At 38.3% G+C, this 25,825-nt stretch overlaps 1 protein-coding gene across 9 annotated transcripts in view; it reads left to right on the top strand.

Annotated features, from left to right (window-relative positions):
- Positions 1-25,825, top strand: part of LOC134220600 (voltage-dependent calcium channel type A subunit alpha-1) — a 283,554-nt gene that overhangs the window by 92,246 nt on the left and 165,483 nt on the right. For all 9 annotated transcript variants that reach the window (XM_062699693.1, XM_062699692.1, XM_062699696.1 and 6 more), the window contains exon 3: positions 9,913-10,185. In XM_062699693.1, the coding sequence (XP_062555677.1) occupies positions 9,913-10,185 (273 nt within the window). The remainder of the gene's footprint in view (positions 1-9,912; positions 10,186-25,825) is intronic.

Below are 25,825 nucleotides of genomic sequence, written 5' to 3'. Positions count from 1 at the left end.
ATAAATTCTCCATAAAATTGTTTGTTTAAATATCCACATCCACATATAGCTATTAAGTTATTGAATATATTCGACATAAATATTGAATTTGGATTTATGAAAAAAAAAACACTTTTCATAGCCTCTTCAAGCAATAGCTCACAAAGTCTGTCTATTAGACTTTTTCTCACCATTTCGCTTTTCAGTGGCTCTTCAGAAAGGTTTTGCTACTGCCTTGTGATCGATTCCAATTAGGCCAATGTCGTCATATAAAACCTCCGCATATCGTTCTGCTCCATTCTTTCCTGTGGCTCAGTCCCGTAAGGAACCGAAATCCGTACAGCACTGAAATCCGTCCACCTCATGAAATAATAATAAATTAGAGGAGGATTGAGGTAATTAAATAACTTTTTTTTTTTCATCCTGTCCATATACTTGATAGTAAGCTTTTTAGCAATTGAAATGGAAAGTAGGCTTTGAAATTATAACAAGACAAATCGTCACCCAGGAAACGCGGATTTCCGATGACATTTATGTGAATAACATAATTTCAATCAAATTCTGGTCGAAATTTGTAAAATAGCAACACATAAGTTCAAAGAATGACCGAAGTGAGCCACGAGTAATTGGATTACTTCCCAAAAGTAACAAGAAATGACATGTAACTCGCTCCCAGGAATGTTTATGCATCAATTCAGAATGAATATTTACTCCATAAATTCTTCATAAAACTGTTTGTTTAAATATCCTCATCCACATATAGCTATTAAGTTATTGAATATATTCGACATAAATATTGAATTTCGATTTATGAAAAAAACGCTTTCCATAGCGTCTTCAAGCAATACCTCACAAAGTCTGTCTATTAGACTTTTCCTCACCATTTCGCTTTTCAGTGGCTCTTCAGAAAGGTTTTGATACTGCCTTGTGATCGATTCCAATTAGGCCAATGTCCTCCGCAAAGTCCAGTAGCATATACATACTTACTTACTTACTCGATGGGCCTACACATAATGGAGTATCCTTCTCCACTGGCCTCAATCTTGAGCCAATCGCTTCCAGACCAGCTCAAATACACCGATCTTGAGCTCAAATACACCGGAAGGTCTCCGATCAGCTTTTTTTAGCTCATCTAGTGTAGGTGACTCCACAGCTTGTCCATCGTTGCTAATATTTATTTCACTGATGCACCGGCACATCCACCGTTCAAAATAATCTTAAAGTGTTCCTTCCACCTGGCAGCCACATCGATTTTATTTGTCAGTGAATTCGCTTCTTGGTTGTTGTACATGACGGGGAATGGTGCTTTCTTCCTCCGTCTTACCACTGACCGTCATATAAAACCTCCGCATATCGTTCTGCTCCATTCTTTCCTGTGGCTCAGTCCCGTAAGGAACCGACATCCGTACAGCACTGGAACCCGTCCACCTCATGAAATATTAATAAATTAGAGGAGGATTGAGGTAATTAAATAACAATTTTTTTTTCATCCTGTCCATATACTTGACAGTAAGCTTTTTAGTAATTGAAATGGAAAGTAGGCTTTGAAATTAAAACAAGACAAATCGTCACCCACGAAACGCCAGGTGCCATTTTTTCGCGTCTTTTGGTAAACATGGCCATACAACCAAAAGTGGATGTGTTAAATCAGTGGAATTTACATCGGATCGCTTCTCAAGGTGGGTTTAGAACAATCTACAATAGTAGTGGAACACTTTAAAATATAGGCCCTCGTGAACCTGTAACATCGACGAACGTTTTATTTACATTTGATTCGTAATTTCTAAAGACTTCAATATATGCTGATGTTATATACCAATCGACTCATTTCTACGAATTCAGATGCATGTATGCGTGTGTACAATAAATGTGAGACGCACTTTTTTGTGCTTAGCATTATGCGATTTGTTCGCAATAGGCTGCATTCGACGCGGAATGCAAAATTCTTCGATATTGAATTTTTTTCCGATTCGTGTAGATTCTTAAGCCTACTTATTATTTTTTAAATTATTTACAATCACTTTTCCACCTCTTAAATATCTAATATTTTCTCTAGTTTCGTTGATTTCATAACAATTTTCTGCGGTGTGATCCGCTTTTAAGAAACACTGTACTAAACAAACTTCCTACTCTCCATTCTGCCCCTTGCTTGACAGCCTCCGCTACCTTGTGTTTGTAATATCGTCGAATATTTTTGTACTAGATGTTGGAGAGTTATCGTTGATTGATGCATCGCTTATATTCCGTGCCGTATCAGTCACACAACCGGGTCCCGAACGATTCTTTCTCTTCAGCTTCTTCTTCTTATTGGCATTAAATCATCCACTTGGACATTGCCGCCGCGCATTAATCGTTTTTAATCACTCCCATAGTTGTTAACTTCGAGGTTTCTAAGCCGAGTTCCTATTCTTGCATATGCATATCACGAGGATAACACGATGATACATTTTATGTTCTGGGTAGTCGGGAAAATTTCCAACATCTTCTCATACGGCTAAGAACTTGTCCACAGTAAATTTGCATTCGCGATGCTCATGTGCTGCATTTGTAGTTCTCGACCCGTAAAATCAACTGATTACTGGCGTTTTGCCTTTCTCGTATACTAAGTATACGGTAAAGGCTTTATGATCGCTCCAAAAACAAACTTTTTATAGAAGGCCCGGAGACCCATAGTGTTATATACCAATCGACTCAGTTCGACGAATCGAGGTGATGTCTGTGTGTGTGTGTGTGTGTGTGTGTGTGTGTGTGTGTGTGTGTGTGTGTGTGTGTGTGTGTGTGTGTGTGTGTGTGTGTGTGTGTGTGTGTGTGTGTGTGTGTGTGTGTGTGTGTGTGTGTGTGTGTGTGCGTGCGCAAAACTACTCAAAAAATGTCACTCATTTTTCGGGCACTTATCCTTAACCGATTTGCTCGCAACAAGTTGCATTCGACGCAGAATCCTGTCCTGTCTTTTGGTACTGTTTCCTATTTGAAATTGGCCAGATCGAACTATGGGATCAGAAGTTATGGCCAAAATACAAATTCATACGAAAAAATCGCGTAAAAAATGTCACTCATTTTTCGGGCACTTATCCTCAATCTATTTGCTCGCAACAAGTTGCATTCGACGCAAAATCCTGTCTCATTGTTTCTTATTTAAAATTGGTCAGATCGGACTATGGGATCAGAAGCTCTGGCCAAAATACAAATTCATACGAAAAAATCGCGTAAAAAATGTCACTCATTTTTCGGGAACTTATTCTCAACCGATTTGCTCACAACAAGTTGCATTCGATGCAGAATCCTGTCCCATTGTTTCCTATTTGAAATTGGCCGGATAAAACTATGGGATCAGAAGTTATGGCCAAAATACAAATTCATACGAAAAAATCGCGTAAAAAATGTCACTCATTTTCCGGGCACTTATCCTCAATCGATTTGCTCACAACAAGTTGCATTCGACGTAGAATCCTGTCCCGTTGTTTCCTATTTGAAATTGGCCAGATCGGACTATGGGATCAGAAGTTATGGCCAAAATACAAATTCATACGAAAAAATCGCGTAAAAAATGTCACTCATTTTTCGGGAACTTATTCTCAACCGATTTGCTCGCAACAAGTTGCATTCGATGCAGAATCCTGTCCCATTGTTTCCTATTTGAAATTGGCCGATTCGGACTATGGACTTAGAAGTTATGGCCAAAATACAAATTCATGCGAAAGAACCGCGTACAAAAGGTCACTCATTTTTCGGGAACTTATTCTCAACCGATTTGCTCGCAACAAGTTGCATTCGACGTAGAATCCTGTCCGTTGTTTCCTATTGAAAATTGGCCATATCGGACTATGGGATCGAAAATTATACCATTTTTATAAAAAATCGCGTAAAAATGTCACTCATTTTTCAGGCACATTTCCTCAACCGATTTACTCGCATTTGCATTCGACGCAGAATGTCTCATATTTTCTTATTGAAAATTAGCCAGATCGGACTATGGGCTTAGATGTTATGGTCAAATTACTATTTATTGTGAAAAAGAGTTCAAAAAAGTCTAGCTCACTTTCTTAGCATTTAGACTTCATCTATTCCCCAAGCAACACAATTTCAACAAATCTGGTTGCAGTAACCATATTGTGACTGAATCCGGTCATATATAAGTTACTGTGATTGATGTGCAATATGTGTGCTTCTCAGGTCTTTTGCAACAGATTGCATTCGACGCAGAATCTTGTCCCATTGTTTTCTATAGAAACTTGGCCGGATCGTACAATTGGGTCAAAAGTTATGACGAAAATACTAATTTTAAAACTACTAAATAAAATGCCATTTTTTGCTCTTATGCTCATCTGATTTGTTTGCAACAGAAGGCCTGGAGACCAATAGTGTTATATACCAATCGACTCAGCTCGACGAACTGAGATGATGTCTCTGTGTGTATGTGTATGTGCGCGCACCAAAAGTGCGAAAAGTTTAGCTTACTTTTTTGGTACTTATCCTCAACCGATTTACTTGCAACAAGTCGACGCGGAATCCTGTCGTATTGTTTTCTATTGAAAATTTGGTAGATCGGACTATGGGCACAGAAATTATGGCCAAAGTACTTTATGTTATAAAAAAGCGCGTAAAAAAGTCTAGCTCACTGTTAATGTACTCTCCCCTAAATCGATTTACTCACAACAAATTGCATTAGACGCCGAATCCTGTTCTATTATTTTCTAATGAAAATTGGCCAGATTGGACTATTACCTTAGAAATTATGGCCAAAATACTTTTTGCCTTTCTTGTGCAACAAAGTTGTACCGAAAGGTTATAATTTCTCTCCGAAAACGAGCTATCGGATGCTCCCACACTTATACACTTCCCTCCCTCTTTATACGGGAGTTTGGCAGAAGGACGGTCATGAGATTTATATCATAACAAATATTGCCCTCCGCTCGCTTGATGGGAATGACATTTTCGTTTTCTTTTTGTGTAGTCGGAGCTTCAGTTTAAAAAACATCCAAAAGTGATATCCCATAAATATATGACTGGGGTATGTACGTCAAAAAGATTGAAAAAGGAAAAAAATGTCTAAATGGACCAATCATTAACCAAAAACTGCCGCTATGAAATGAGCAGATCGCGCCACCGTAGACATGTTATGTCAAACACACACGAATAGAAATATGCGTATACAGTACCGCCGTTGTTTTGATGCGGTGAGTGCAAAATGAGTTACCTTCATTGATCCATTCTAAGCTACTAGCTCATCTATTTTCTAGCACACACATTTTACGAAGGTCGAGAAAGGCATCATCACCGCTAGGTGGATTAATCTGGGTTTTTTTTATTATATTGTGAAAATTCTGAGATTATTTGGTCACAAAGTAAGAAAAAGTATATCGTTTTAACTGTGTTGAAGTCACTTGCATGTTTGCATGAGGAAAGGGTCGTTTGGTCGAAACCCATTTGGCCGAATGCCACTAGGCCGAAAGTTGTTTGGCTGAATATACCATTTGGCCGAACAGACCATTAAGCCGAAAGGGTCGTATGACCGAAATGGTCGTTTGGCCGAAACGGCCATTTGGCCGAAAGGCGCTTCTCTCTCACTTTTTACAGCGAAAAGTGATGAATGAGGAGTGAGAAGTGAGTCGTCTCACTCTTCTATTTTCTCTTCTCACTTTAAAATGAGGAGTGAGAAGTGAGATCTATTCGGCCAAATGACCCTTTCGGCCAAACGACCCTTTCGACCAAACGACCCTTTCGGCCAAATGACCCTTTCGGCCAAATGACTTTCGGTCAGATGGTTTTCGGCCTAATGGTTTGTTTGGCCTAATGGCATTCGGCCAAATGGCTTTCGGCCAAACGACCCTTCCCCGTTTGCATGTTCACATAAGTTAAAATACTAATTTATTACGATAATCTAAGTCATTCTTCATCTTCTTCTTCAATGGCTCTGCATTCCACCTGGAACTTGGCCTGCTTTTCAACTTAGTATTCTATTAGCATTTTCTCAGTTATTAATTGAAAGCTTTTCTATGCCCGCCATTGCATGAGTATGTATCTTGTGTGGCAAGTACAATGGATACACTATGCCCAGGGTGTCGAGAATGTTACAGTAATCGTTCGCTGATTGGGAAACTTTGATTTTTACAAGCGTTAATGTTCTTTACTTTTTTCATCGAACGAAAGAAAATTTTACGCGCCATGAAAAATCGGTCCCGCCAAACACGGAAATAAAACGTCAACGCGGTTTTGACATCACATTTTGACGTTTGGCTGCTTTTTGATTGGGGTTTCGCTCCAATTAGCGAATCCCCCTCCCCATAAAAGCGTTCCAACTAAATGAAACCCAATTAACGAACGTTCACTGTACCAGCTTTTTACGCTAGCCATAAATCAACTAAGGTAATTCAAATTTGACACATGCTGTTTTAGGGGCCCTCCTTAGCCTTGCGGTAAGACGCGCGGCTACAAAGCAATACCATGCTGAGGGTGGTTGGGTTCGATTCCCGGTGCCGATCAAGGCTATTTTCGGATTGGAAATTGCTCGACTTCCTTGGGCATAAAAGTATCATCGTGCTAGCCTCATGATATACGAATGCAAAAATGGTAACCTGGCTTAGAAACCTCGCAGTTAATAACTGTGGAAGTGCTTAATGAACACTAAGCTGCGAGGTGGCTCTGTCCCAGTGTGGGGATGTAATGCCAATAAGAAGAAGAAGAAGAAGACATGCTGTTTACAGATTTTATAGGGCAGTCAAAGTAGCTAAAAAAAAGTAATATGGATGTCAAACTTTTTTGCATTGTTTTGAAATCCAAACCGATTCAGTAAAAACGTTTTAATTTTCTTTTAGATGTGTTGACCAATATTTAATATGTTTTTATTTTAGGTAGTTATATATTCCAACCCGATTTTTTTTTACAGCTAAGCAATGAATATAATTCATCAGAAAAACTTAACATTTAGATTTTATTTGAGTTTGCTTTAATGAAGCTTTTGGTTTGAAACCTGGTTCAGTTCACCAGCTGATCTGGATTCCAGAACGAATTAGAGAGCCTAGAATATCTGCATTGAAGTTATTTAAACTGCATACTTCAGGCAAGGGCTCAACCCTAGTAACATTTTGGTTTTATGCTGGTTTTATAACACTCTTGCAGAGTAAATAATGGTCTTCAAGTGCGTTATAAAGCTTAAAATGCGACTTGGGAAGGGACTTCTATGGACATGCTGGGTTGATTCCGCTTGTATACCAGGCGTAGTTGACCTTGTTGGTCAATTGATGGTCAGATTCGTCAAATAAGCAGATAAGTCGTTTTAAAAATTTGGTACTTTATTTTCGGAGTTTTTCGCAAAATTGGCCAAATTAGGAACATGGCTAAAACCGGTACAGGTACTATTAAAATAATGAATTTTTCCCAATAGTCCGTCAGAGTACTCTCCAAAGTAGGCAAAGGAATTGGACACACAATGGGCTTGGACGGTAGCTATTTTCCATAGCTCCAAAAGTTTCTGCGCGTGCGTGGTTCACAGGTGAGAACCTGAGTCGAGGCTTCATTCGCGTGATATCGAGGCTTATGTCGAATCAGTATTCACTAAATGCACATCGCTACAAAATAAACCTTGTCGATAGCAACTTTTGCAGGTTTGAAGCCTACTACTATGACATCGATTACCTATCCAGTCAACACAAGATCGTATATGATGTTACATAAGATGCTAAAGTGGAGGCGATATAGGTACATCCCCATACAGCATGTATGTATATCGCCTCCACTTTAGCATCTTATGTTGCATCATGAAGGATTTGGTGTTGACTGGGTAGTTTTATTCTGCTCGGAAAATGACGCCTCCAGAAAGCAATTATTGACGACCACTCCGAGTTAAACAACCTTTCAGGGTAGTAAGAAGTGTTTTAAGAGATAGTGATGTGATCTATATGCAGGCTATTCATACTTTTCTTTGCTCAACCAACATCAAAGCCCTATACTTTTGTTGAGTGTTCTCTCTGAGTTTTTTTTTCTTTCATCTCTGTCTTACTGTCCTATGCACCACTAGGATGTAGTCATCCAGAAGATGATCCCTGCCGTACCATGACTTCAGCACAACGCTACGCCACAAGTAGTTAAAGAGTTTGGTCGTTTAATGATTCAAAATCATTCAGTATTGAGCAAAATTTCCAACTTTAACTGGTCGGATTGAGTGGCAGTGGAAAAACGGCGAAGTTCAATACTGGACTAAGTGCATTTGGTGTTGTACTTCGTTGTACTACTCGGGACTAATCAAATCGGGCAAGCAAGTCCTTCGAGTGACGACACGGCGAGCATCGTGAACAACGTCCCACTAGCTATTAGATATGAGTTTATATGTATTTAAATATCATTATCCTAAACTACCGCTCCGTCAAGTGTTATACACGCCCGAGCCTAAACTAAGATCAACTACTTGGCCAAACGGCATGTGGTCTAGTGACGTTCGGCCAAAAAATCTTTTCCATTCAGCCAAATGACACTACATCCTATCTGCTAACCAATGTTGCCGGATGTGGTCTTGGATATTCGTACAAATTAGGCGCTGCTGATTAACAAAATAAAAACTTTTCGTAGGTATCAATAATTTCAAGATGGTACAAACTTTCTCTCTCGATCTCCTAATGTTGAAGGATTTGTCCTTCATTCTCAACACGCAGATACAGTTGCTTATCTCCTTCCACGGTGAGATATAATTATCTTCATCTACTTTCCGGTCACTATGAAGCCAACTCCACGTTCTCCGCCGGCTCCGCCGCTACATTAGGTATGATACTTTAATTTTAAGGGATTGCGACGGAATCCCAGCTCGAAATTCACGTTCTCCGATTTTTGTCCAGTGTATTTTCTGGGTCGTGCTACGCTCATACTGGTATTATGCAGTTCACAATCTAGAAGCCTAACCACGTGCGGTTTCTTGAAGGTCTTTACGTTCTAAGATCCGATTCCCAACCGCTGCCCTACATGGGGTCATATACTTTTTACGTAAGCAGTTAAAGGGGGAAAAGGGGTCGGTTATTTTCTTACGCTCCATATAAATAAAAACCCAGAATAATCCACCTAGCGGTGATGGTGCCTTTCTCGTGTATTATAAAACAACAAAACACATAAGAGTAACAAAAAAAGCACATAAGAGGGGTCAAAATTGCACTTTAGGGAGATAAATTCTGCTATTTCCATCAATTCACATTCGTTTGCGTTCTTTTAAATGCATCCCTGCTGTTTATGAAAAAAAATAGGTTTTGAAATTTTTTTCCCAAGAGGACCCTTGGAAAAAATGTTTTTTAATAACTCTGGAACGCAATGTCCGATTGAGCCAATTTTCAATAGCAAAAAATTAGGAAGGATTCCGCGTCGAATGCAACCTGTTGCAAGCAAATCGAATAAGGCTAAGTACAACTTAAAGTACAGTACAGCTAAGCTTGTACACAAAAATATACATACAGACATGCATACACACATACAGACATCATCTCAATTCGTCGAGCTGAGTCGATTGGTATATAACACTATGGGTCTCCGAGCCTTCTATCAAAAGTTAGGTTTTGGAGTGATCCTAAAGCCTTTACGTATACTTAGTATACGCGAAAGGCATAAATAATTATGAAAGGGGGGTTTCAAAAACCCTTACATAATAAGTGTACGGTATTTGTTGCTGGTTTTATTGCTGTGCAATCCATCTGTTTGCTCTACTTCATTATTCTTAGTGAAGAAACTTCGGTAGGCTACCTTACACAGGGTTTCACTACCTAAATCGCATTGATGAGGCTGTCTTCTGGATGCTAACGTGACTCAGCACTGTGTCAGCACTCAGATGCCAGCATTTACCATGCCCACCAAGCATACTGGTCCAACGAAAATGATGTTGAATTCAACTGAATTATCATAAAACGCTTTCAACAATTGAAAAAATGTATCTCACAAATAACATCCTCTTTTCCACAGATACACACGATTCATAATAGAATGGCCGCCCTTCGAGTACGCTGTACTGCTGACAATCATTGCCAACTGTGTGGTGTTGGCCCTCGAGGAGCATCTTCCCCACGGCGACAAGACGCTGCTGGCCCAGAAGCTGGAGAAAACGGAGGCCTACTTCCTCGGCATCTTTTGCGTGGAGGCCTCGCTGAAAATCCTCGCCTTAGGGTTCGTCATGCACAAACACTCCTACCTCAGGAACATATGGAACATAATGGATTTTTTCGTCGTAGTTACGGGGTGAGTAGGATGGTTCCGCTCTCTGGCTTGATTATTGGCATGCATTTATTACCATTTTTTATTTCCAACCAATTCGATTAACTGAAACAGTATCTTTGATGATAGTAATCTGAATCGGAACCGCTCACGAAAATGGTGTGAACGTTCTGCTTGAAGCGGCTGGAAAGCGTCCTAACCCAGTCTCAGTGTTTTACGACAGCGACAAATGGCTTTCCTCGCATAAAATTACGATCCGGTTCTGCCTACAGCAAAATGCGATCCACTTTGGACCCATTTGTTCCTTTCATGCTGGCTCAGATCTTTTAGGTCGGTGGTCGCACTGGGCCAGAACTTTACTTCTGTTGGACAAAATCTATAGGCACGAAATTTCATGTAACCTGACATCGAGACAGTATCAATGTTTAATCAAACTTTTTTTACTATCTGCCTAACAAACATACAGTTTAGAAATACATTGCCTAGTATCACAATTCAGAACGATTTTGTTGCAGCAACTCCAATGTGACTGGATTCAGTCGCATATGAGTCGCAGCAACTAATATATGACAAGTTTGCTGAAAATTTTGTCCAACAAAAACCGGGTTCTGTACCACTAAACATTCAAGCTCATGATACGCGTGTTTTGCATACTTTAGCATTTTGCTTTGGGTTGGGGGTAATCAAATCGGAGCCACGTGTTGAATGTTCCGATGCGTGTCAAGAACGTCTTGGTAGATTGTAGCGGAAATGGAGCCCAAAAAAAAATCGCGAAATCATTAGACGGCCACGCGTGTTTTCAGCCTCGACTATAAATCACCATTTATAGAGCTTGAATTTCGCGCTTCGTCTTCGGCTGTATATCATCCTAACTGGGACTACAAGGACTTTTCACATTTTTTTTTGTTTTTGTTCTCGAACCCCTTTCGTTGGCAGCTCAATGACGATATTCGCCGAGGCCAATGTTGATGTCGATTTGCGTATGCTTCGATCGTTTCGTGTTTTGCGACCGCTTAAACTCGTTAGTAGGATTCCAAGTAAGGGCTCTCGTGCAATTCCAACTATTTCTCGTTTGCGCGTTAGGCTAATAGCTGAGTCGTTCCTGTTATTCTCTCATGTGTATTAACGAGCTAGAATAGAAACAGCTAGTTCCAGGATTTAATTAACATCATGTTTGCGGGGTGTGTGTGACAGTGTTTCCAAACTGGAACTAGAATTAGCTGCGAAAAACTAGTAACAATCTATTTTTATAAATAAACACATTTAGAGTAGACCTTCGAGGTATGTTATATTTCTTTCATTCATTTACTTTACCAACAGTTGACTTATTAGACCGAGTTTTAACCAACATAATACTTACTAGGTTATTTGGTAACAACCCATCGTTATGTTGTATACATTATTTAAAAACTCTATGTGTAGAACATGTAGAAAGTTTATTTTAAAAACGGCAGGAAGCTACATTATTACGAAGAGGCTCTCGGAAACCGCGAGTGATTTTGTCAAAAAAAAAAACAAAAAAGTTATTACCTAGATGAAAATAGTTGGAAAAAATAAATTACTCTCTCGAGGTGAAACGCTCCATCAAACAATGTCACAAATGTCGATCGGAGAAGATAGTGATCCCCAATATCGTTAATTTCAGTCTATTTCAAAACTAGTAAACAATCCAAGTAAATCGAAGCAAATCGATCCGATCGATTCTGCATGTAGTATAGCTGGATGGCGCGTTTTCCCCCAGCTGGAAATCCAACGTTTAGAATGTAGATTCTATAACTTTTTCATTTTTGGATAAAATCCCTCGCGGTTTTCGGGAGCTTCTTCGCAATAATGTAAAGATTTTAAATGTCACTAATGAGCGGGATTGAATGACTATTTTTTAAACTTTACTTAAACTTTGTTTTCAGAGGGTATACGTCTCGATCTTCCACGTATTGTTCTCCAACTGCACTTCATCATATTTGGTATGCAGCTCTTTGCTTTACCAATCTTTAAGTGCGCATTGGTGCTCTACGAGCATCGTCCTGGTCAGGTGTCCGTAAAGGACTACCAGTCTAATGAGCGCTTTGTAGATAGTTTGGTATGGCGGCGAACGATATTCGAGTCCAAAGTATGAACAGTTTCCTGCCACTATGCGTCTTCGAATTTCTCTGCTGGTATCGTTATCGGAGTTCACCCGTGAACCCAAGTACACGAATTCTTCAACCAACTTGATTTCGTCACCACCAATACAAACTCGTGGTGGGTGGCTTACGTTGTCCTCTCTTCAGCCTCTTCCTATCATGACGTGTTGATGACTAGTCCAATCCGTTTAGATTCGCTTTTCAGCCTGATGTAGTCTTCCTCCATCCTCTCAAAGTTACGTTCCATAATATCAATGACGTCGGTGGAACCAAATAGCTGAACGAACTCGTGTCAATCCTTGCCCTTCGTATTACTCCTTCCCAAGCGATGTTGAATATCAGGCACGAAAGACCATAATTTTTTCGTAACTCTCTGCGCGTTTCAAAGGGACGCGAGATTGCCCCTGAAACTCGAGCTACGCACATCATCCGATCCATCGTCGCCTTGATCAACCGTATCAGTTTATCTGGAAATCCGTGCTCGTGCATTCGTTGCCATAGCTGATTCCGATGAATTGTATCATATGTGGATTTGAAGTCTAAAAAAAAATTCTGTTTGAGCACGTTGTATTCATGGCATTTTTGCAATATCTGGCGTACGGCAAAGACCTTGTCTGTGGTAGAGCGTTCGTCCATAAATCCCCCCTAGTACTGCCCAACGAACTCTCTTGCAATTGATGTTACTCGACGGCATAAAACTGAGGAGAGTGTGGTAGTTGCTACAATCAAGCTTACCGCCCTTTTCGTAGATAGATTTTCTGCAGATGACGAAAATACAATAACTAAACGATTTCTCTTTATGAAACAACCATTTTCCCTATGCTTTACCATCCACGTGGTTGATGGGGTTGACTCAAAGTGCAACCACTTCGAATGAAGATTCAGCGAGTTGCTTCTATTTACGAGACAAATATGTGTAGGAATTAAAAAATGAGACGAACATACTTGATGCTGTTTTCAATGATTCTTCAAGCAAAGTTCGGTATCTTCAAGAGTTTTCAAAATATATACGTCAAAAGAGACTGCTGTCAGAAACAACAATAAGTTAGATGAAATAATCATGAAATTGAATTGCATATTGTACTTCCAGTTGAAAACCGAAGTGAGCTCTCGCGACAATCGAGTTTTCTCCCGTTTCCTTTTGTCGCAACTACGTCGCGACTAGTGCGCATCATGGCGCACGGCGGTGGCATAGATGCGCACGATGCAGTTGCGACATCAGGAAATAAGGAAAAACTCAATCGTCGCGAGAGCTCACTTCGGTTTTCAACTGGAAACACAATAAATTGAAATGCAGTCTTATGTTTCTTCAATGATAAATAGATACAGTCCCTTCCCGATTTTGGCAACACGACCGGATTTTAATGTTGCCAAAATGGGGATGTTGCCAAAAACGGGAAAAAAATTTCATACAAAATTTCAATTTTTTTTGTTTGCATGACTGAGGCTAAATACTTGGGATATGTACTACAAAGTATGTGGAGTGTTTTTAAATGATGCACGTGCATCATATTTGACATTTTTGCGATATTATTCATAACTCGGAGATTGTAGTTCAAACAAAATTGAAACAAACTCAAGAATGGTAATCAAACGATAATTATTTATAAATAATATTTGAAATTATGTGGCGTCGGCCACGTCCTTACAAAAATGTGTGGTGTTAAAAAACGTTTCTATTGTAGTCCAATGAGGTGCTGACTTCAATCTGACATCTCATATAAATTTTAGTCCACCAAAAAATGCTTGTTTTTATCATAATTCACTAGGTATATAAATCAAATAGCGATCCGATGAATACAAGATGACTAAATGTGCTACAAATTTCAAATTCTTATATGACGGATTTTGATGGAGGCAAACTTTCTAGTGGTCGGTGTGATTGAGAGTAATGTTCTGTGCACAATTTTCGCTGACATTATGGAAAAAAATGAACGCAAGGCTTAAGGTAGCATCACACCTCGGGAATTTGATCCGCGGATTTTTCCCCCATGCATTTTTGCATATGCGATGTTTTTGGGATTTGGACACGGAAAATCAAAATCCCGGCCCTTTTTAAAATACACGGGAACCAAATTCCGGCGGAAAATTTTCCCGAGGTGTAAGGCAGCCTTTAAGACGTTCCGTTGTTTTAGAAAATGGTAACGAAAATCTGCATTCTGCACATTGGTCAAGCGTATCCAATGTAGTGTGAGTATGGGGTAACTACACCTGACTCACTAAAACCAAATTCCTTTGTCACCTCTGACACTCGACAGCAGTCAACCTACGGACAAACTGGTGCTCGCTGCAGGTCATCGCACTCCAGTTCTCCATGCGCTACTTTCATTATCATAACTTTGAACAGATGGAAGAATCCTACATCAGACTGAAGAGGGAAGCAAAGCAAATTGCATCAAGAGAAGACAACGGCCATTCACCACGAGCTTGTATCAATGGCGACAAAATCAAGGTGGTTGAGGAACTCGTGTACTTGGGCTCAGTGCGGTGCACAATGTGGGGGAACGGAGGCGATAAATACTCAATCTCTTCTTCTTCGGGGCTGGGCAATCAATTTGCATCTCTGGCTAACACTAACAGGTCATAGAAAACAGGTCGTCCGTGTGCAAGTCAGTCTGGTGTCCACAACAGATTACCGGAAGGGTCTGAGAGCGGATCGAACTGATGGATTAAACACTGAATTCCATTATTAGTGCTCCAGGAATAATTGATGCCGTACAAATAGCTTGTCCGTGTGCAGTCGAACCAGTGTCCAAAACTGATTACCACTGGAGGGATCAGATAATGGATCAGAACGAGGGGACTACACTATTTGACTAGATGAGCTCGGTTGAGCAACCAACGATCTTCGTTTGAAATATACAAAAACAATGAATCGCTCTGTGCGACGTGCTTCTTTTTTATACACATATTTTCTGTGATGCAACAGCTTATTTGCGTGACTTAGCTCCTCCCATATTCGAAGGAACAACAAACAAAAATAACAAAAAGGAACATTGTGTTTGGTTGGGAGGAGGCTACTGTGATCGTTTAATAATGACCGTTGTCATGATTGAATGATTGGGGATTGGGGAAGGAAGGAAGGGATTACATTTTGATTCACAGACAAATGGACTTAATACTATGAATAACACATCGATGGGAAAGGATAATAAAATTAAGAATAATAAAAAATAATCATTCGTTTGTAAACGAACAGGCTCAATTGGACAAATTCGGAGACGTAACGTGGCAGGAAAGCGTACGTACTTTGGACTCCAAAACACACTCCGATCTAATGGAGTTCGCCGCCGTACCAACCTGGACACGAGATCTGGACAACGCTTGTGGAGGACCAACGCGCACTTGGAGTAAAAATGGTTCAATACAACGATCCGACAGGCACAAGAAGCGAAGGTGTGCAGCGATCACGGTGGATCGATCAGGTGGAAAACGATTTACGGACCCTCCATAGACTGCGTGACTGGTGACGTACAGGAGCCGACTGTTATGTACCGCAGAGGCCGCTCCGACCTTAGACTGAATAAATAATAATTGTTGTGTTACCAAGTGATTCGCTTCACTCAATAGACTTCCATTAATGAGCGCTGAAGATCAGTAAACGGTAAATCATCGAACGTCCGATTTCAAAGATCTTAGGAAGCTCATAACTTGCCCGCGGAAGAGCATCAAGTTGGTCTAGATTAACCCGATTTTTCTCATGATCTAATTTTTTTCAATGCCTGCTCGAGAGCCTTACGGTTACATGTTACCAAACTCTTACAATTACTGTTGAACTGTTGGCAACCATGCTGGTATCAAAAGGCTCTTTATGCAATTGACACATCAGGAAACTGGAAAAGCCAACAGTGTTCTGATATTAATCGCTAGGCGAATCTGCGTCAATTTTAAACAATAAGACTCTTGAAACAAAATTGTTTCTTATTATCTATACGGGAATGCAGCAGAAAGTCGGATAAAATGATAAAATGGCAGTTTCTCGGCTGATACCAGAAAAGAGCCGCATGATGAGCAAAACGACTTGATGGCTATATACCGCATTTAGAAAATCGAATGTGCTAATCACTAGCAATTAAACCTACTGGGGCTTGCTTGCTCCAGGATCACTCATGCAGTATCGATTGCATTGTGATGTTAACAGCGGGCTTCGCTCAATAGGTGTTGTACTATATACAACGGTGTGATTCAGCTTGTCGACGACAAAATCAGTGAGAATGCAAAAAATACGATATTCTACGGTAGGCTGGAAAGATTATGGTAGTGTGAATAGGGGCATGGAAATAAATAATAAAAAGGGCAGAGAAGTTTCAATAGAAATTGTTTGCAATGAGCGGTGATACGAGTGATGGTTCATTATTTCAGTGAAAGTGCCCACTATTCGTACAGAGCCCATAATACGCATATAAACCTTAATGACATTCACTTTTGGTTTTGTATAACCTATTACATATTAATAAAAAGGTTTTAGCTCTAAAAAGTAATAAAAAATATTTCTCCGAGGTTGTTGCCAAAATCGGGAAGAAATTGTTGCCAAAAACGGGTGTTGCCAAAATCGGGGGTAGACAAAAACGGGTGTTGCCAAAATCGGGATGGGACTGTAGTTGGATAGATATATAGATAGATGGATAGATGACTGATTAGATCGATAGAAGATGTCAGAAATGCATATTTATTTTATCATCATCAAATTTTAATTACTGCCATAATTTGAATCTTGAAAACTATTGTCAATTCGGATTAATTAGATTATTTTAGAAATGAATAGTTATGAATAGTTGTCGCGAATTTCTAAGCATATTTTCGACCTTAATACACTGAGCGAAATAAAAATAGCACCACCATATTTTTTGCTAATATTTTCATGTATTATGTACAAATGACGGTGATTTCAGTGAAGAATGTAAGTAAATTCTGATTCGCAACTTTTCAGTACATTACATTGATATTAAGGCGGACCATTTACATTTAAGCTGAAAAATTCATGAAAAAAGGTGCGAAATAAAAATAGCACTACTTCAGTTTTTCATCAATGTTTGGTAATATTTTAGCAAAAACCATCTTACAGTTCATGATAAATTACTTTGTGATGTTTCGACTACTTTTGACAACCAGTTCTACACTCAGAAAAATCTGCATATTACTTATATGTGTCTTGCACTTAATTTGTGATCAGTTGGTTTTGCATTTACAAAATATGTGCGGTGCTTTTAAAATCTTGTCGGTCCACTCATCATGATTTTTATGTGCAAACGTAATACCTGCTATAAAGAGTGCACATATAAATTAATGAGACCGAATCTATGCAATTTTATTAGTTTTGCTAATGTTTTTTAATCGCGTTGATAAAGGCTCAACAAACTGAAATGATATAGTTGTTTTTAATTTTTATTGTTCTGAAGTCATTTTATTCAACCCAATTATTCATATACTCCCCAGACAACCAGAATGCATGCTTAATAGAATTGTTTTTCTGTTATGCGATGCTTACGCACACCATTTTCATCACATACCAGTCGTGAAAACGCTTTTTACGTACAAAAGTGGAGGCGATATATGTGTATTTCTTATCCGACGTTGCACGGTAATACATGCGATGTGCAAGATTTTTATGCGAGTTCGTTCGTTATACATTGCGATGTAGTTTGTGATAACAAACTCTGTTTGACAGATAATTCCGTTTCATTTGAGTTTGTTTGCAGGAATATGCGATGACAACAAATGAAACTGGAATTAACTCGTAAATAGCCTACTATGGATCGGTAAAAAAATAATTTGGATCGGTAAACGATTTTATTCGTGCATTCTTATGCGATGTGTGGTTGTCTGGGTCGTTCATATATGCACGATTGAAATCAAAAGTCACCGTGCTCCCAAGGAAATTGTGTATAATTTGCCGGATTATAGCTTACTTCCATTCACTTTTGGTTGGTTCCATCAGATCCGTCTTCGTCGATTCGAGCGCAAAGACCAAGCGATAGCGTAGGTGAGACTAATAATATACTCGACGAAGCTCATACAGGTTTTTAAGCTAAAGGCGAATCTTTAGCGGAAATATTTCGTCCCCATGCTTGTGAAGCGCCTTATTATTCAGCCGGCAAAAATTTGCCACATATTCTGCGAAAACAAAATCAACACATGTTGATATAGAAGTTAGAATAGAAGCTAATTGAATTTACCTTCGAACGAGCCTTCGAATCTCGCTTTGAATCTGGGTCTCCAAAAGTCCAAATTAAATTTCGGCTTCGACATGATCTTCCATGCACCTCTAATCGAGTATTGTGTTTCTCTCCATTCTATGCCATTAGCCTCTTGTTATTACATTTTATGTGATATGATTTATAGATCAAGTGTCAAAATAATTGCACATAAAATTTATTACCAAATTTCATGTTTATCAAAAGTGCCGCATATATTTAGCATTGAACGCATTTGAAAAAAGATTTCTGACCTCTTAATGGATTCTATGCGAGTTTAGCACCTACACTCAAATTAATCGAATGATAAAATTTAAATTCGATTAATTTGAGTGTAGGTGCCAATCGCACAAATAGATTTCACTGAAAAAGAGGCATTGCAGAGTTTAATTTTTACAATCTATGTCAAAGAATATGCTACACTCGACCCATTGCTGCATAATGACCAAAAACAAAACTGAAGTGAAGTTGAATACAAAAACTGATGAAATAGAATTTTTCACTTCACTTTCCATGTTAGTTTTTTTTTCTTTATTCCATGTTAGTTGTTAGCAACTGACTGAAATTCGAAATAGAAATCGGTCATATGTTATAAAATTATATTTATAAATAATAGGGGTCATAATAGTTATAAAATTATATTTTTTTCCACCATATTTTTATTTCGCAACTTTTTTCATGAATTTTTCAGTGTAATGCACTGCAAAGTTGTGAAACAGATTGTGCTTACAGTCTGCACTGAAATTGCCATAATCTGTTCATAACTTAAGAAAATATTTGTAAAAACATGGTGGTGCTATTTTTATTTCGCTCAGTGTATATTCCATTATAAGCCAGCTTAGTTTTAAAAGATGTTTATTCTTAGATTTTCTAAATCTATTCAGTATTGCTTAAATCTGATTAAGACAATGATTCTTGAAGTCCATAGTAGTTTTGACGTTATTCGAAAAAAATTCAAACATTTTTATATTTGAGTAATTCTCGCTTAGACCGGGCCACTATTTGCACGAGGTTCTTAAAAATGCCTAAATTTATATTCATTCGAAAGCTTTTGGCGAGTATATTAAGGATCCGAGTTAAATTCTTCAGACAGATGAACCCCTCGTTAGTTATACACGAAATTATTTTAATGGACCCCTCGATTTTTGTCAATTTTTGACTCCCTAAAACAGTCAGAACTCCAACATTTCTCAATCGATCTTAGAGATCAGAATATCGTTGGAAAGAGGAAGAGTGTATCCTAAATTTGCAATAATGAAACTAGAAGCAGCAATATTGAATTTGGCCGCCATCTTGAATTTCTTTTTCAAAACTATCCGCTAGGTTCGCAACCACCGATTTTGAACATTAATACATCGATGGAAATCTTAGCTTATATTGAGCATTGTGTCCAAAAATCTTAGGTGTATGTTTTTTCTATCAAAAGTTATGTACGGTTCACTAATAGCAAAATTCTTGAAGTATTAAATACAATAACTTGAATACGGCTACGTTATGCTCAAAACTTTTGAGCTCTTCAAATAAAATACTGTAGTAGATATGCTTTTCATTTTCGACACATATTTTGCTTAGAATAGTGTATGAAATCAAGGAACTGACTTCGTAGTATCATATTAATCATAAACATAATATTCGTTGGTCAGATAGGACATAATTTGGTAAACCGTACATAACTTTCGATAAAAAAAAACATACCCCTGAGATTTTTGGACACAATGCACAATATAAGCTAAGCTTTTAATCGATGTATTAATATTTGAAATCGATGGTTGCTAACCAGGCGGAAAAACAGTTTTCAAAAAGAAATCCAAAATGGCGGCCAAATTCAATATTGCTTCCTCTATATTTATTATCAAAAATTGAGGATACACTCTTCCTCTTTCCAACGATATGCTGGTCTCTAAGATCGGTTGAGAAATGTTGGAGTTATGACTGTTTTGGTGAGTCAAAAATTGACAAAAATCGATTTCGTGTATAACTAACGAGGGGTTCATCTTTCTGAAGAATTTAACTCGGATCCTTAATATACTCGCCGAAAGCTTTCGAATGAATATAAATTTAGGCATTTTTATTAACCTCGTGCAAATAGTGGCCCGGTTTCAGCGAGAATTAATCTTTTCTAATATCATTTTAGAATTCCTGTGATATTATTTAAAATCTTCCTATTACAATCCAAAATGGATACACAACTGTTCTTTGATATGTAATAGTTCTTAACTACTTTACTACGGGACTTACACATGAGGCTGAATCACATAAGGCTGAAAACTCATAAGGCTAAGCACGAAAGGCTGGAATAATAAAAGGCTGAACAATGGCGAAAAAAGATTTTAATGGAAGGATTCACATTTGGCGAAAATGGAGGCACAAGTGGAACTTTTCTTGGAACTACTTGTTTTCTTTAAATATTGATTCTGAATTTTAATTATTTTTCGTACAGCACAACAAATTTAAAGGTAGCATAGAAAGAAACAGGACTTTATTCATTTTTCTTTGTGCTTGCTTTTGGGTCTTGATTCTAGCCAAGATACTCCTATATTTTTTATTCTTAATTTTTCTTTTATTCCTTCTATTTTCTTCCTTCTTTATTCAGCTTTCTTCCGTCTACGTTTTTCCTTCTTTCTGCTTTCCTTTTCTTTCTTTTTACTTGCTTGTTCCTCTTTCATTCTTCCTCCTTTTTCCTTCCTTCATCTTTCGTTTCTTTTTCTTATATATTTTTCCGCCTTCCTTCTTCCTTCTTCATTAGTTTTTTTCTTTCTTTCTTATTTATTCCTTCTTTCGAAATTCGGCGGCGGTGGCGTAAATCGTGAATCTTTAGAATTACCAACAGAGCTCTTTGGAATTCCCGAAAAAAAAATTTTGGATTTGTAGCAGGAAATTCGTCGGAATTGACATGAGAAGTTCTTCAGAATTTTCACGAGAAATTGTTCCAAATTTCTACAAAAAATGTTCAGAATATCTACGGATAGTTCCTGTTGAGTATTTTTCGAAGTTTACTTACAAAAATTCGGGATTAGATCTATGCGTATATTCATTTAAATCATTTAAATCATCAAACATGAGTTCAGTTTTACGATTATTCAAAAATTTGTGATAATATATCTCACTGACCCATATTCATTCCGAAAATTGACGATGCAGAGCCGAGTATGAATATGTTTAGAAGTGAAGTGACAAAGGAGGCCGATGGGCTTCATAAAAAAAATCGAGCATTTAATACTATGCTGACAACCGTTTGTCGTCTAGAATACGCTGTAGTCATCAAACGGTATTCGCTAACTGAAACGTAAACATGTTGCAATTATCTAACGACTAAAGCTATGTCCATTTAGAATCCGGAATAATAAAATCGTCTGTATCTCGGTAACGGATTGACGTACAAATAAGGTTAATACATCAAAACAAGGGTAATTCATTGTACTTTAAGGAAAAATTATTGATACAAATAATTTCTTTTTGTTTCTAGTGAAAATTCGCACCTTCTTCTTTATTCCTCTCATCAAAAGTTGCACACCTCCGGAGTCAACTTTCTTGGCACATTTGTTCCACATTTTGGTCATCTGAGTCGCGTCCCGAGCTGTTTTTCCACTTTTTCCACTTTTCTTAAGCTTCCGCTTCATTACTGCCCAAAATGTCTCGATAGGCCGGAGCTGTGGGCAGTTGCGTGGATTTATGTTTTTATCGATGAAATCTTCGTTATTATCGCGGTACCACTGGATGACTTCCCGGCTGTAGTGGCAACTCACCAAATCTGGCCAAAACTTCACGGGACCTTTATGGGCTTTATGGAAGGTCGACCGCGGTTTTTGAGACATTCCTCCTTGTACAGCTTCGAGTCCATCGTCTTATTCGTCACAAACACTTAGGTCTTTGGCCCACAGTTACATATCCCTTGCCAAAATCATCCGTTTTTTTGCAAGTTTGTCCAAAAAGCAAACTTAATCTTCGCAGGAACTACTCCTCGTGCCGTCGCCATATAGAAATTTTGGCCAGGAAGCAGGCCGAAATCCGTTTTGACGTAGGTTCCATCGTCGATGGCAGGATTATCAACGTGGGTGTGCAGACTTTTTTCTCTCCTTTCGACTTCCATCTGGAATAATTTTTGACACGCTGCAATTTATACCACAGCAAGTGGGCGCCTAGGTAGACAAACCGCTGTAAAAGAATTCTTGCAGCGGTCATCTTCTGTGCCGCTGCAATACAATAAATGATTCCGGATTCTAAATGGACAGAGCTTTAGTGCATTGTCCATAAGAAATTCTTAGAAAATTCCATTGGCTGAAAGCAAAATACGGCCGAACTTGTAATTTGGTCGGAAAAGTCGTCAGGTCATTTGGCCGAATGGGTCATCAGCTCGAGAATGCCGTTTAGCCAAAAAGGTCGTTTGACAGAATGGGCCATTTGGCCCAAAATGTCGTTTGGTCCAACGGGTCATATGGCCACATGTCAATTACAGAACGGACAATATGGTCAAATATGTCCACCCGTTTTACCAGATTTACGGCGAAATAGCCTTTTTATCAAACGACCATTTAACGAAATTTAGTAATCTCTCTACTTTATAAGTCGATACTGGACTTTGAGCCAAAAGTCGTCTAATCAGATCATATGAGGCCGAATTTAACGCATATCCGAAACTGTTATCAGGTCGAAAACGGTTTGTTTAGTTTGGCCAAAAGCGACATATAGCCGAAAGGGACGGTCGACCGAACTGGTAGTTTGGCCGTTAAAAATCGTTAGATCGAATAGATCATTTGACCGAAAACTCTGTTTGGTAATGTCCTTTCTGCAAAACAGCTCTTTCGACCAAACGGCATTTTCTGTCACATGACCTTATCGGCTAAACGACTTTCTGATCAAGTGATCAATTCAGTGGAATGAAACTTTTCGTAGAAAATGGTTGTTTTTCAGAAAAGACATTTTTTGGGCCAAATGGTTTTTTTCTGCCAAATGTTACCAAATTGCATTTTTGGTCAAATGATCTATTTGGTCAAACGACTTTTTCAGCCGAACGTTATTTTCAGTCAAATGACCTGTTAGGGCAAACAAATTTTTCGGTCAAATTACCATTTCAGCCGAATGTTCCTTTTGGCTGTATGTTGCTTTCGGCCAAACTACATTTTCGGACAAACCATTGTCGACCTGATAACAGTTTCAGATAACCATGGAATTTTACTAGATGACTTTTGGTTTGAAGGTTAGTATCGACTTAAAAAGTAAAGGTTACGGAATTTTGTTTAATTTTCAAGAAAGCCATTTCGCCAAACATGTGGCCAGTTTTGGCCATATGATCCGTTCAGTAATTGACATTTGGCCGTATGCTAAATGGCATTTTTGGCCAAATGGCCAAATGACATTTTCGGCCAAACGATCGATTCGACAAGACGACCGTTGGGGCAAACCGTTTTTTTCGGCAAAATTACCAGTGAAATACCAACAAATTTCTAATGGGCAGTAAAAAAATTTCCCGCGAGAATTCCAAAGAAATTCCTAAAACACTCCTAGCATTTTCCGTTAAAAATCAAATATTGTTTTGTTGAAATCTACATTTTGAACAATTTCCGCTGAAAAGCTGAAACCGCGGATATTCCGAAGAACTTTCTGTTTTAACGTTGGCTCTAGTGCAGACATTTTAAGTAATCTATATTGGTAAAGTCAACGTTGAAACATTCCTTCTACCAGTCACAAGCTACTACAATTATGAAGGGTTTCTGTGTAAATTTCGAATAACTTACCGTGGATATTCAGAATATTTTCCTATACAAATTTGCAACTACTTTCCGTGAAAATTCTGAAGAGATTCTTATGTAAAATTCAAAGAGTTTTCTGCTGAAATTCCGAACAATTTTTTTTAGGAAATCCAAAGAAGTTCTCTGGGTAATTTCTAAGAATTCTCAAAGCTTCAAAGTAGTTCCCTTGGAAAATCTGAAAATAATTTTCAAAATAATATTCAGGAAAAACTTGAGGAACTTTCTCCCGTTGATATTCTGAAAATAACCAAAATAACCCATACAGGCGAACGACACTTTCGGCCGAATGTCCATTTTAGCCAAAGGGCATTTTCGGTCAACCGATTTAAGCCAAATGACAATGGCCAAATAACTTTAGTCTAGATAGTCTTTTACCAAATGGTTTATTCGGTCAAACGACATATTCGATCAAACAATTATCAGCCTCGAGGACTTCGGCCAAATAGCTTTCTGTTGAACGATCCTTCTCCGTACAAAAGTTCAATTCTAACGAGAAATTTTCAAAAAATTTCAACTGAAAATGCTTGGCACGAGTTTTTTTTAATTAATTTTTACGAATAGTTTTCCAAAATTTCAACAACAAATTGTTCAGAATTTACAAGAAAATCATTGGTATCTTCACGACAAAATCTCTGGAGTTTCAACGTAATGTTGTGGGGATCAATCAGAAAATTTTACGGCAATTCTACTGATTCACCGGTATTTCCACTGAAAACTCTGCGGACTTCTTCAAATTTGAATCGGCGTGGAAAATTAAAGATCAGCGGCGTGACAAATTATAAACGACGGCGCGTCGATGCGAAAATGTTGTCGGCGACGTGCCAAAAACTGTCTGCGGCGACGGCATGGCGCGGCGGCGCACACCTCTACTTATTCCTTTCTCCTTCTTCTCTCTTTCTTCTTCCTCTTTTCAAATTCCTTGTTTCTTCTTTCTTCCTTTTTTTATTCATTCTTCCTTCTTCGTTCTTCCATTTTTCTTCTTTATTATTCCGTTTTCTTACTACCTTTTTCATTCTTTCTTCCTTCTCCCCTACTATTTTTTACTTCTTTTTTTCTCTATTCCTTATTTCAACTTTCTTCTTTCTTCCTTCTTCCCTGTTCCTTCCTATTTTTTCTTTCTTACTTATTCTTTCTTCCATCTGTCTTCCTTTTTTTCCTTTTTCCTTCTTTTATTTTCCGTTCTTCTTCCTTCTTTCTTTTATGTTCTTCCTTCTTCTTGCTTCTTTCTTTCTGCTTCTTTCCTTCTTCTTTCTTCTTCCTTTTTCCCTTTTTATTTCTTCCTTCTTCTGCTTGTTCCTTTTTATATTCTTTTTCCCTTGTTCCTGTTATCTTCTGCCTTCTTTCTTCTTTCTACCTTCTTCCTTCTTTCTTCCCTCTTAATTTTTTCTCCTTTCTATTTCCGTCATCCGTCGTTCTTCTTCATTCTTTCTTTATCCTATTTTCTTCTTCCTTCTTAATTCCTTATTTTTCATTCTTCAATCTTTATGTTTTATTATTTATTGTTCGTGATTTGTTCTTCATATCTTATTTTCAATTTACTATTATTTATTCTTTATACAAAAGAAATGTGACTGGAAGATTTGGTATTTTATTGTGT

Source organism: Armigeres subalbatus, chromosome 3 (genome assembly GCF_024139115.2).
Source record: "Armigeres subalbatus isolate Guangzhou_Male chromosome 3, GZ_Asu_2, whole genome shotgun sequence".
Taxonomy (NCBI): Eukaryota; Metazoa; Arthropoda; class Insecta; order Diptera; family Culicidae; genus Armigeres; species Armigeres subalbatus.
Note: the sequence above shows the minus strand (reverse complement) of the source record. Positions and strands in the feature narration are given on the sequence as shown.